The sequence below is a fragment of the Lethenteron reissneri genome, chromosome 45, assembly GCF_015708825.2.
Source record: "Lethenteron reissneri isolate LAM-NWPU_2019-01 chromosome 45, ASM1570882v1, whole genome shotgun sequence".
Lineage (NCBI taxonomy): Eukaryota > Metazoa > Chordata > Hyperoartia > Petromyzontiformes > Petromyzontidae > Lethenteron > Lethenteron reissneri.
The window spans coordinates 3,056,544-3,068,581 of record NC_083823.1 but is presented as its reverse complement, the minus strand read 5'-3'; the positions used below and the strand labels follow the sequence as shown (position 1 = coordinate 3,068,581).

General features: G+C 49.3%; 1 protein-coding gene across 1 annotated transcript in view; it reads left to right on the top strand.

Annotated features, from left to right (window-relative positions):
* The window catches only part of RNASEH2B (ribonuclease H2 subunit B), a 40,140-nt gene that overhangs the window by 9,026 nt on the left and 19,076 nt on the right, over window positions 1–12,038 (top strand). Inside the window, exons 5-7 of the mRNA XM_061570547.1 lie at window positions 6,855–6,969; window positions 7,776–7,840; window positions 11,884–11,989. Coding sequence (XP_061426531.1) covers window positions 6,855–6,969; window positions 7,776–7,840; window positions 11,884–11,989 — 286 coding nt within the window. The remainder of the gene's footprint in view (window positions 1–6,854; window positions 6,970–7,775; window positions 7,841–11,883; window positions 11,990–12,038) is intronic.

The following is a 12,038-nucleotide window of genomic DNA, read 5'->3' as shown; positions in this document are numbered from 1 at the left end:
CCGTATAGCCTTAACATACTGTTGGGGCAAGTGCTGTTAGCGAGTAGCACCTATGAAGGCCAGAACAGTACACCAGGGGGTCGCCGGCCAGCACCACGCCCGACCGCCTTTATCTTCCCAGTGGCGATGTTTTTACACACCGCACCAGGTACCACTTTGAGGCTGAGTCGACCTAGGGGAGGCACAGGACCTGTTCAGATAATAGTCACTGACGCTGGCCGTGAACGGGAATCGAACTCTGCTCGCCGAGCTCGTAGGTCAGCGCACTAATCCTCTACGCTACCGCTCCCTACAGAGGGACTCACAGAAACAGACAGAAAGCCACCCACAATGCTGAAGCCACATTTTCAATGGCAGTGCTGATTCAATGCCTCCCCGGCCCTGCGGATGCATTCGCCGCTTCCCCCCCCCCCCGCCTCCCGAGCCAGCCGCTCTCTCCTCCTTCGCCGCCGAGGCCCTACGAAGGTGCCGCTCGCGCAAATACGAGCGCCCAATTTCATTAGCGCCGCCGCCGCCGCCACCGGCACAAAAGGCAGCGCGCCTGGCGCTCCTCTTATTTATTTTATTTTACGAGCCCAAGTTTAAACAAAGCGGCGGTCGCTGGCGGAGATTCATTGCGCCGCTGACGCATTCCGCTATGGATTGCCGTGTAATTTCCGGCGCTGTGTCGCACGACTGCTGCCACTGCCGTCGTATATTTAATTGATCGTTGTGAACAGGAGTTGCGGCAGCGATTTTTCGTCTTCTCGCTTGTACGTGGGTCAGGATGTGTGCCGTATCCTGGATGTATCCCGTGGTGTATCGTGGTTGTGTGTCAGTGTGTGTGTGTGTGGGGAGCGGTGGTGTAGCGGTTAGCGCGTTGCGCTACGAACCCGGCGACCCGGGTTCGATTCCCGCTCACGGCCAACAGTGACGATTATCTGAACCGGTCCTGGGCCTCCCCTAGGTCGACTCAGCCTCGAATGAGTACCTGGTGCGGTGTGTAAACATCGTCACTGGGGAGACAAAGGCGGCCGGGCGTGGTGTTGGCCACCCACCCCCTCGTGTGCCGTGCCGGCCTTTATAGGTGCACGCTAACAGCACTTGCCCTTACAGTCTGTTCAGGCTATACGGGGGATCTTTGTTATCTCTGTGTGTGTTTGGAGCGGTAGTGTAGCGGTTAGCGCGCTGCCCTGTGACCCAAGCTCGATTCCTGCTCATGGCCAACACCGGTGACGATTATCTTAACTGGTCCTGGGCCTCCCCTAGGTCGACTCATCCTCAACTGATTACTTGGTACGGTGTGTAGTAAACATCGGCACTCGGGAGACAAAGGCGGCCGGGCATGGTGATGGCCCCTCACCCTCTCGTGTGCCGTGCCGGCCTTCATAGGTGCTACTCGCTAACAGCCCTTGCCTCAACAGTCTGTTTAAGGCTATAAGGGGGGGTCTTTGTGTGTGTAGGTGTGTCTGTGTATTATATTTGTGTGTAGAGTGGTAATGCAGGAGGTTCATGCACTGTGCTACGGACATGGCAACTTGAGTTTGATTCCTGACCATGGTTAACAGTGACGAGTGTCTGATCTTGGGCAGATTAGGATCATTGAATATGAGCTACGAGGAAAGTGTTCAATCGGTGCATATCGCTTGTTGTGGCGTGTGGATGAGAAACTCGGACGCTGACGCAGGAAATAGAACAGGAGCTGAAAAAGTGCCAAAAGCTTGGAGAGATGCTTGGGATTACACCGGGACTCCGCGAGAGGGCCGTGTGGAACGGAGAATAGACTGAAACTATAAACTAAACTTTTTATAGTAGTAGGTTTTTACCCTTTAAACTGGTACAAAAACTGACACCTTTATACAAGGCATCATGTTTGCAATAACCACAACACAAGCAGTCAAAATGCAAACAAAAAGAAACAACTCTGATAATGATAATGATATGCACTGTCCTTGAAGTTGATTGGTCCACACCCGAGACAGCTTTTCTTAGAGCCTAGTCTCCATTGGTGTTGGACCAGAGGACGCCAAAAAGCGTACTGCTCAAAGACAATGCACTATCAGAGTACTGAGAGCTCGGGTTGAGCATCTACATCATTAGACCTCCTTTGCCAGTACCAAAATATAATAAGAGGGTTTTTCCCCTTTTTTGTATTGTGGTTAATGCACACATGATTCCTTGTAAAAATGTTTCAGTGTTGTTGCCAGAAAAAAGGGGAAAAACCCTATTAGGATATTTTGATACTGCCAAAGGAGGTCTAATGATGTAGTTACTTAAAACGCATGTTTCTAAATGTGGGAGGGTGAAAACCGAAGGACCCGGAGAAAAATCCATGCGACCACGAGGATGAACATGCAAACTCCAAATAATATACGTGCGTCAGGGTCGGGATCGAGCCTACGACGTTCTGCATACCAGGCGAGGGAGTTAACATCTCGCCCACCGTGAATCTCGGGGACGATATTAAGAAACGGTAAACGGCCTTGGGCAGGACGCTTCCCCCGAGGGAATGGTGGCGGTTTCATTGAGACTGATCGAGAGAACACACTGAGGAAAACGAAGAGCGCCGTGGAGATGGAGCAATGAAATCGGTGTTCAGGATGCGAAATGGATTTTTTGGTATTGCGGGACCAATGCAGGTTTGGGAGGACTTCATCTAGCAGCGGATGGAACTCAACCGATGGCAGTGATGGATTTTTGATTTAAAGCTTTCGTGACTGCAGGGATTCATCTTCTTTCGGTAAAGTCACGTAGAAGGGAAATAATAAAATAATAAAAATAAAACATAATAAAATAATTCTTTACGACGTTTCGACCACAACGCAAGCAGCCGTCCTCAGGTGAAAACCAGGTCCGTCGAGGCGACAGAGTCTGAATGGCGACAGAGTCTGAATGGCTCTGTCGCCTCGACGGACCTGGTTTTCACCTGAGGACGGCTGCTTGCGTTGTGGCCGAAACGTCGTGAGAATTATTTTATGTTTTATTTTTATTATTTTATTACTTCCCTTCTACGTGACTTTACCGAAAGAACCAAGAAGGCAGTGATGGAGTTACAATTTGGCTGCTCTTGTCGATGTGCTTGAATTTAATTGCAAAACAAGCCATACTTCTCCGGATATAATTCTGCAGTGTCTGCAACAACAGCAACAAAGACGATTGCATTGCAGCCAGAGGCCACAATCACCGCAACCCCCCCCCCCCGTCCCGTCCCCCACCCACCTTCTTGTGCTAACCGCCCGTCAACGTTGAGTAATGTATTCTCTCTCCGCGCCGTTTGACGTGCGTCAGTGACGCCAACCAGCAAGCGCTTGTCATCCCAGCTGTGTTTGAACCTTGGGTGATTCATGTCCCTAATTGCCCTTTTATTCCTTTTCCATTTAATCACCATTGCCCTGACAGCCAGGATTTTGCCCCGTGTCCTCCGATGAGTGTTTGTCCTTCTCATGGCCGCCCGTGCGATAACGAGGTCAGCTTTTAAAAAGGACGCTGTCCGCTTAAATGTTGTGTCCGAATCCGGGGTTCGGACACCTTTGGTTAAAACTGAGTTCTCGAATGTAGCGAAGTTGATGGTCTCGGCCTGGTCACCAATGATTGCACGTACCTTGCCTACATTTCCAGACCTGAGAATTGAAAATAGCAATTTGACTCGTCATGTGACGAATATTGCCCTGCGACAGGGGTGGGTGAGAAAGTGCTCCTGCACCTCATTATGTGCGTCAGGAGGTCACGTGACGTGACCTCAGAGGTAGCTCCATAATATCCACTTCCGCAGGCTGTTGTCGAACACAAAGTTTTGCACTGTTCCTGCTAGGGATCTGAATGTATCATTTGTCTCACGACGCAATGTCTATAGCACAATCGGAATGAAACTGGGGGGAAATGCTAAATAGTTGCTGTCATGGAAGATTAAATTATAAAATAAAAATACCTTGACCCAATGAAGGTGTGCCCTTCCTGGTACAAACATTCGGCTGGTGGTGGTAAGGAGTCGGGATGGTGAGAGGGTGTGTCGAGGGGAAAGCTGAGGCGAGTTGAGCTTGCTGTGCCTGAGGTAGTGCTCCAGATAATCTGTGTGTTGGCCATTTTTTACTAATTAAAAAAAAAACGTTGAATTATATTTTGATTTAAAGCTTTCGTGACTGCAGGGATTCATATTCTTGGTTCTTTCGGTAAAGTCACGTAGAAGGAAATAAAATAAAAACATAAAATAAATGTTTTTATTATTATGAACCTGAATTATGTTTGACATTTTGGAAAATTATGCCCAATAATACGCCTGGCAATTTTGCTGCACAACTTGAGTTGGCATGGCGGGGGAAAAAAAGCGACGCATACGTGGTGTGATGGAGCAGTCACATGATCTTCGGAGTCCGATCTTGTGTCCCGCTCAACAACAGGATGTACGTGTCCAGTAAACATGATACATTGGCTCAACGTTGCACCAACGTTTGGCTGATATTGTCCCAACCAAACGCCAACGTTCATGTTTACTGGATGTAGTGCAGTGTCCGTGTCATTTTGGATACAAAAACATTTTCGAAAGATTCTCATCGAGAGACGTTTTTTTTAGGTTTTTCGATTTATTTTAATTGTGAGGATACCTTTTCTGTACCGTGGTTTGGAAGTGGCTTTGCGGTTGAAATGCAAGGACGCGAGATAATGCGTACAACCTTGGGCAATGAAGACTGCACAGGATTTATCACAGTCGCCTTTCAACTCAAAATAATCATTGTCTTCAGCGAGAATACAAAATGCATGCAAACGAAAACACCTGACGATTTTTAAGGGAAGGTTGCATTTTACGTCATGAAAATACATTTTGCGCAAATATCGTTAACATCAGAGGGTAAATTACTTAGACCCGAAGCCTTATGTGCGGCGCAGACCAGCGTTACGCTTTCTGTGTGCGTCTGCTCATGACGCATGGGGAGCATCGGTCAGTCACTGCGGTCTGTTAACGCACGGCACAAGGGTCGGTCACATGACCTCGTGCCACCAATCGTTCTCCGCTTGAGATACCTCAAAGTGCACCTAGCTTGGCGTAGGCATTGCGGTAATGGCATTGCCAATTCGTGGAGGATGGTGGCTGCTGCTGTTGCTGCGTCTAAATCTTTTATGTTGGCGTCTGTGTGTCCTGTGTCACTGTGCGTGTGCAATGGGGAGCGGTAGTGTAGCGGTTAGCGCGCTGCGTTACGAACCCAGTGACCCGATTATTTGAACCGGTCCCCGGCCTCCCCTAGGTAGACTCAGCCTGAAATGAGTACCTAGCGTGGTGTCTAACATTGCCACTGGGGAGACAAAGGTGGTGGGGCATGGTGCTGGCCACCCACCCCCCCCCCTCATGTACCGTGCAAGCCTTCATAGGTGCTCGCTTACAGCACTTACCCCAACAGTCTATTCAGGCTATGTGGGGGATATTTGTTATTTTTTTTCTTTGAGCATGCGGGAGAGTGTTTGCCTATGTGTGTGCATGCGGGCGATTGTTTGTGTGAGCGCATGTGTATAAGAGTGGGGAGCGGTGGTGTAGCGGTTAGCGCGTTGCGCTACGAACCCGGCGACCCGGGTTCGATTCCCGCTCACGGCCAACAGTGACGATTATCTGAACCGGTCCTGGGCCTCCCCTAGGTCGACTCAGCCTCGAATGAGTACCTGGTGCGGTGTGTAAACATCGTCACTGGGGAGACAAAGGCGGCCGGGCGTGGTGTTGGCCACCCACCCCCTCGTGTGCCGTGCCGGCCTTTATAGGTGCACGCTAACAGCACTTGCCCCTACAGTCTGTTAAGGCTATACGGGGGATCTTTGTCTTTATCTTTGTTTTGTACAAGAGAGAGTGTGTGTTTGTGTGGTTTGTTTGCGGTTGTTTCTGTGTGTGTGTTTGTGGGTTCCTTGGGTTCAACTCCAGACAATGGACAACATAAGTGGCAGGTTTGATATCTGAACCTGCTCAGGGCCTCCCCTAGGTCGACTCAACCTTAAATCAGTGCCTGGTGTGGTGTGTTCACACCAGATCTGGGGATACAAACGTGACGAGGCGTGGTGCTGGCCACATCACCCCTTCGTGTGCTGTGACAGCCTGAATAGGGGCTTATGAACGGCACCTGCCCTGTGTGTTTACGCATGTAAGTATACGTTTGTGTGTGTGTGTGGGGAGCGGTAGTGCAGCGGTAACGCGCTGCACTACGAACCTGTCGACCCGAGTTCGATTGCCGCTCACGGCCAACACCCAGTGACGATTATCTGAACCGGTCCTGGACCTCCCTTACGTCGACTCAGCCTCAAATTAGTACTTGGTGCAGGGGTGTGTAAACATTGACGCTGGGGAGAATGAAGGCGACTTGGTGCGGTGTAGGCCACCCCACCCCCTCGTGTGCTGTGCCAAGGCCTTAACAGGGGCTCGCTTATAGCACTTGCCCCAACATCCTGTTAAGGCTATTCGGGGGATCTTTGTGTGCACGTGTAAGTGCACGTTGATGTGCGAGCGTGTCGCTCATTTGAGTGTCTTACTCATTGCCTCTTGAGGATGCGGTTTTTAATTCGAAATCGGAAATGCAAAATTGTAATCCATGCTATGTTTAAAATTCCATTTTAAATGCCATATGCGCGTCCCCCTCGCGGCCGTCGTTCACCATTTTATTGCGGATTGCCGACTGGATTTCCATTGCACATCCCTTTGTGTGTTGATTCGCCATGTTTATAAACACAATGTCCCCGCTTTTGATCGATACAACCCCTGGTTAAAGCCCTCCCCCCCCCCCCTGCCATATTACTTGCCGCTTTGCCTGGTCGCCATGGATAATGAGCTATGTGGTTTAATGGGCCTTACCCAAAATAAACTAACTGGACCCCCCCCCCCCTCTCTCTCTCCTCCCCTACAGGGCAAGTTTGAGCCTTTGAGTCAGATCGTAATGGATCAAGATTTCCCGGCTTGCTCCTTTTTGGCCGAGTGCGTGGGCGTTCGCTCCAAACTTCACGCGGTTGCCGATGAGAAAGGTACTTCTAGATTTGAAGCTTTCGTGACTGCAAGGATTCATACTCTTAGTTTTTTCGGTAAAGTCACGTAGGTAAAAAATGAAATTAAAATCAATAAAAATAAAATAATAAAAATCACGACCTCACTTGATACAGCAAATCTGGCTGTGACGGTCCCACCTGATGACGGAGACTTGTGTTGCCTCCGAAACGTCGTGATTTTTATTTTTTTATTTTTATTATTATTTTATTATTCTTTTATTTTTATTTCATTTTGTACCTACGTGACTTTACCGAAAAAACTAAGAGGATGAGAAAGATGACTTGACCACACCCACCCATCTCTCCCTCCCCCCACCCCCCTCTTCGACTTCTCCCCCACAAATATCTCTTGGGGTGGTCCCCCGCGTTCGTCTTGTCAGTTTGTGTGTTCCATCAAACGCTGTTCCGCAACCGTTACAAGTGACCTCGCCTTATTGTTTGGGTCTTCCGGTAAAGTGACTTTACCGAAAGACCCAAAGAATATGAATTCCTGCAGTCACAAAAGCCAAGATTCAACCTCGCCTTCCATAAGAGGTTTTCTGGGTTCAAAACGAGCGTTGTCGCGGAGAATACAGATGGCAAAGTGAATGAGCAGGCAAATGCGCCTTCTGCACTTATCCGTCTCTCTCCACGTTACAGATTTTTGTTCTTGCCCAACCCATCATCCGCAAGGCTTTCCGGGAGGGTGCATATTTTCAGCAGCATCGTTTCAAAACAAGCATACTCTCCTCCCGTTCGAAATGCTCACTCATCCCTGTTGTGTGTTTTTATTTTTTTCACTTCAGGAAATGCAGATCAGAAATTTTACAAATACAGCCAAGACAAGACATTGGCCTGGCTGGAGAAAAAGGTGAGAGAAACCTCTCAAATGAAATGGACCTTCATTCTGCCTGTGCATGTGTACCCCGGTTGAGAAACTCAGCGGTCCAGGATGAAGTCCCCTGCTCAAGTGCACGTGGGGCATTGCCCTGAAGCTAGCAGTGTAATTCTACATTCCTATGGCACGGGTCGATCTCCGTATGGGATGGCCACTGTTTACTTCCCAGTTGTTGTGGCAAAGGTGTGTGCTCGCAACGTCGTCAGTAGTAGAGAGACAAAGGCGTTGGTTGGGAGTGGACCCACAGCGCCAGCCTTAATAGGCGCTCGCTAACAGCACTTTCCCCAACGGTCTGTGTGGCATACCCAAGGGCTCCCTCTTTGTGTATCTTGTGACGAGATGTTAACTACCTCGCCTGGTATACAGAAGGTTGTGGGTTCGATCTTGACCCTGACGTCTGTGTATTTGGGGTTTGCGTGTTCTCCCGCTGGTCGCGTGGATTTTTCTCCGGGTCCTCCAGTTTTTCCTCCACGTTTCGAATCACTATCACGCTTGAAGAGTATTTGGCTGCTATAAATGTTCACCTGATGAGCCATTGCGTTGGGCTATCATTTGTTATAGTCAGGTACCTTTTGAAAAAGAGCTAGATATCTCAGTGAGCCTCACCTGGTAAAATAAAAAAAATAGTTCAATGGTGATTAATAGATGCCCCACTAAAATTATTTGGAGAAATTACGGAGAAAACATTTTCATTCAGAGCCAATTTGAAATGTCTCCCACCATCTCAATAAATAAACTTATTCAATCCATAATGCTCTCCTCGAAGATAAGGGAGCCATCGCTTTCACAACATCCACTCACCCGTCGTGAAGGCGATTGCTTCAATCATGGACACGTAACTGAAAAACTGTTTTTATTTTACCAGGTAAGGCTCACTGAGCTATTTAGCTCTTTCATGAGAAGCGACCTCGTTATCTCAAATGATAGCCTAACAAAGTGGCTTGTCGCGTCAAAATTTACAGCGACCGAAAATTCTAAACTCTAAACGCACTTTTAGCATTGGTTCGGGTCGGCCTGGCGCTGCTTAATGAGACTGTGTTTGTCGAAAACGGCCCAGGACTTGATTCAGTTTAATCAATGCTGAAAATAACGCAACTCCCAGAAGGCCGTGTAGGTGATGGGTTGTGTTTCAAAAAGAATGATGTGCAGGGGAGAGATGAGAATGTTATTGAGCTTAGAGGGTTATTAGAAATGAGTGGGGTCTCTATAATTGTATCACCCTGTACAGTACATGTATGTACACGTGTGTGTGTGTATATATGTGCGTCTATATATACCAGCTCGGCCTTAAAATAGTTTCTGGCGCGGTGCGTCAGCACCAGCACCGGGGAGACAAAAGCTGTCGGGCATGAAACTATTCATAACCCAGGGTGGTAAGATGCCAATTACCATGCCTGGTATACATGAGGTCATGGGTTCGATCGCCACCCAGACGCCTGTATTTGGAGTTTGCATGTTCTCCCTGTGGTCGTTTGGATTTTAGTTTAAATAAGTATAACCCGTAAAAAACAAGTTTTTCACTCTAAATCCTTTATATGCGTGGCGGCTAGAGTCCTCTCGTTCTCTGGCTTGAGATGGCTGCCACCTATGGGTCAGATGAGTGTCTGCAGTATTAAACAATTGGTGATTAAATATTTAATTTGTTTTCCCTAAACAGTGTAAAATTTTGGAAATTTTTTTTCACGAACATTAATTGTCTCGCACAACGAGTCTGTGTGCAAAATGTCAGCTCGATTGGATCACGGGAAGTGGGTTAAAAAACGACCGAAAGGTTTGCACGGTCGTAAGCAAGCAAGCAAGCACGCAAGCGAACTTAATATAAAGGATTTAAAAAGAACCCCTCCCACCATGCCAACCTTAATAGGCACTCGCTAACAGCGCTTGCCCGTCAAAGCCTCTACGGGGGAAACCTTTACATGGCTGCAAGCGGTGGCGCAAGCGATGAGCCCACTGCGCTGCGGCGCTGGCCGCCCGGGTTCGAACCCTGCCCACGGCTAACGTCAGTTTCGATTATCTAAACCGGTCCTGCACCTGCGGGTTTCGTAACGTGGCACGGAAGGGGGGGGGGGGTCCTTTGTACGACCGGCGCCACCACGATATTTACATAACGGCTCGCCGCCGCCGCCGCTAATTCTCTCCACCTGTTGCGTGCGCCCGACCGCAAGCGCGAGGCTTGTGTTTTTTTTTTTTGCGACGTCCAGAGAGAATTAAAAAAACCGACCGATGAATTAAACATTTTATTTTTTTGTGAGCGGGCGGGTTAGCTGGTGGTGGGAGGTGGGGCGGGCGTGGAGTGAGGTGGGGGGGGTGTGCAGGCGGTGATGCCATCTGTCCGCGGCTGGATAATGCGCTGCCTGGCAACCGTGTCGTCACGGCAACCGTAGCTTGGAAACGGCCGCATCACCGCCGCTGCTGGGTTTCGCCCGCTACCTACCGCCCCCCCGCCTCCCTCCCTCCCCTCTCTCCACAGGAGGATGACTGCGGGAGACGCCATGCAGCCTCTCCTGGTTAATGTGGTCCTTTGTGGCTAGGAGCAGGGGCGCCGTGTGTGTGTGCAGTGTGTAGGTGTGCGTGTGTGTAGGTCCTTTGTGGCTTGGAGCAGGCGCGTGCGTGCGTGTGTGTGCAGTGTGTAGGTGTGTGTGTGTGCAGTGTGTAGGTGTGCGTGTGTGTAGGTCCTTTGTGGCTAGGAGCAGGCGCGTGCGTGTGCATGCATGTGTTTGCATGTACCGTGTATGTATGTACCGTGTATGTATGTTGAACTTCTTTCGCACCGTACGTAGCCAACCATGCTAATCAGAGGTGCGAAGACCGTGCCGGCCTTCATAGGTGCTCGCTAACAGCACTTGCCCCAACAGTCTGTTAAGGCTATACGGGCGGTCATTGTCTTTGTTGTGTGTGTGTGTGGGAGCGCTAGTGGAGCGGTTAGTGCGCTGCATTATGCTGTGAACCCAGCGGCACAAGTTTAATGCCTAATCACAGCCAACATCGATTACAAATATCTGAACCGGTCCTGGGCCTCCCCTAAGTCGACTCATCCTCAATTGAGTACTTGATGCGGTTTGTAAACATCGTCACTAGAGAGACAAAGGTGGCCGGGTGTGGTGCTGGCCACCCACCACCACCTGTCTTGTGCCGGGTTTAATAGGTGCTCGCTTACAGCCCTTGCCCCAACAGGCTATACAGGGGATCTTTATGGTGGGTGAGCAGTAACACAGCGGTGAGCGCACTTTATCCCATCCGTGGCTCACATCAGCGATGGTGATCTGAACGTGTCCTGGCCTTGCCCTCGGTTGCCTTGAATGTGGTGTGCACAACATCAGCACTGGGGAGACAAAGGTGGCCGGGCATGGGTGCTCTAAACACCACACCCTGCATACGCCGTGCCGCGCCGGCCTTAACACGTGCTCGCTAAAGGCACTGGCCCCAACAGCCGGTATGGCCATCGGGGCGGTGGGGGGGGCTCCTCTGCACCTTGGACAAATAAAATACTCTCATCTGTTGACATATTGGTACAATAGTCACCCCGTATCTGTTTAACGCTTCTGTACCTTAATTATATCGTTATCTTGCGCCCCAGACGACTTACTGCAGGGGACTGTTTGTGCCAGCGTTGTCTCGACGTCTTGCGGGACGCCGTCGTTTTTGCCCCGATTTCTATTCGCCTTCTTGGTTCTTTCGGTAAAGTCACGTAGAAGGGAAGTAATAAAATAATAAAAAGAAAACATAATAAAATAAGTATTATATTATTTTATTATGTTTAATTTTATTATTTTATTATTTCCCTTCTACGTGACTTTACCGAAAGAACCAAGAAGATGAATCCCTGCAGTCACGAAAGCTTTAAATCGAAATTCTATTCACCTCTTTGCTTGTGCCTCGTGTCTTTTGCGTTTGTCATTATCGGGTGACCCAGGTCGCTCATACCCGGTCTATTGAGTAGCCCCCCCCCCCCACACGTGGTTTAACAACACTAAGTTGACCTAAACTTGACCTTTGTGCACGTTACATCAACCCAGGTGGCAAGGGTGGTTAAAGCGCTCAAGGAGAAAAGCATCGCGGTGGGAGCCGGAGTTAAATCTGCGCTGTTCATCCGTACAGACACCAGCGGCGCTTCCTCCGAAGGTGCATGTTGTTGTGTTGTTGTGTCTGTGTGTGTTAGTGGGGAGCGGTG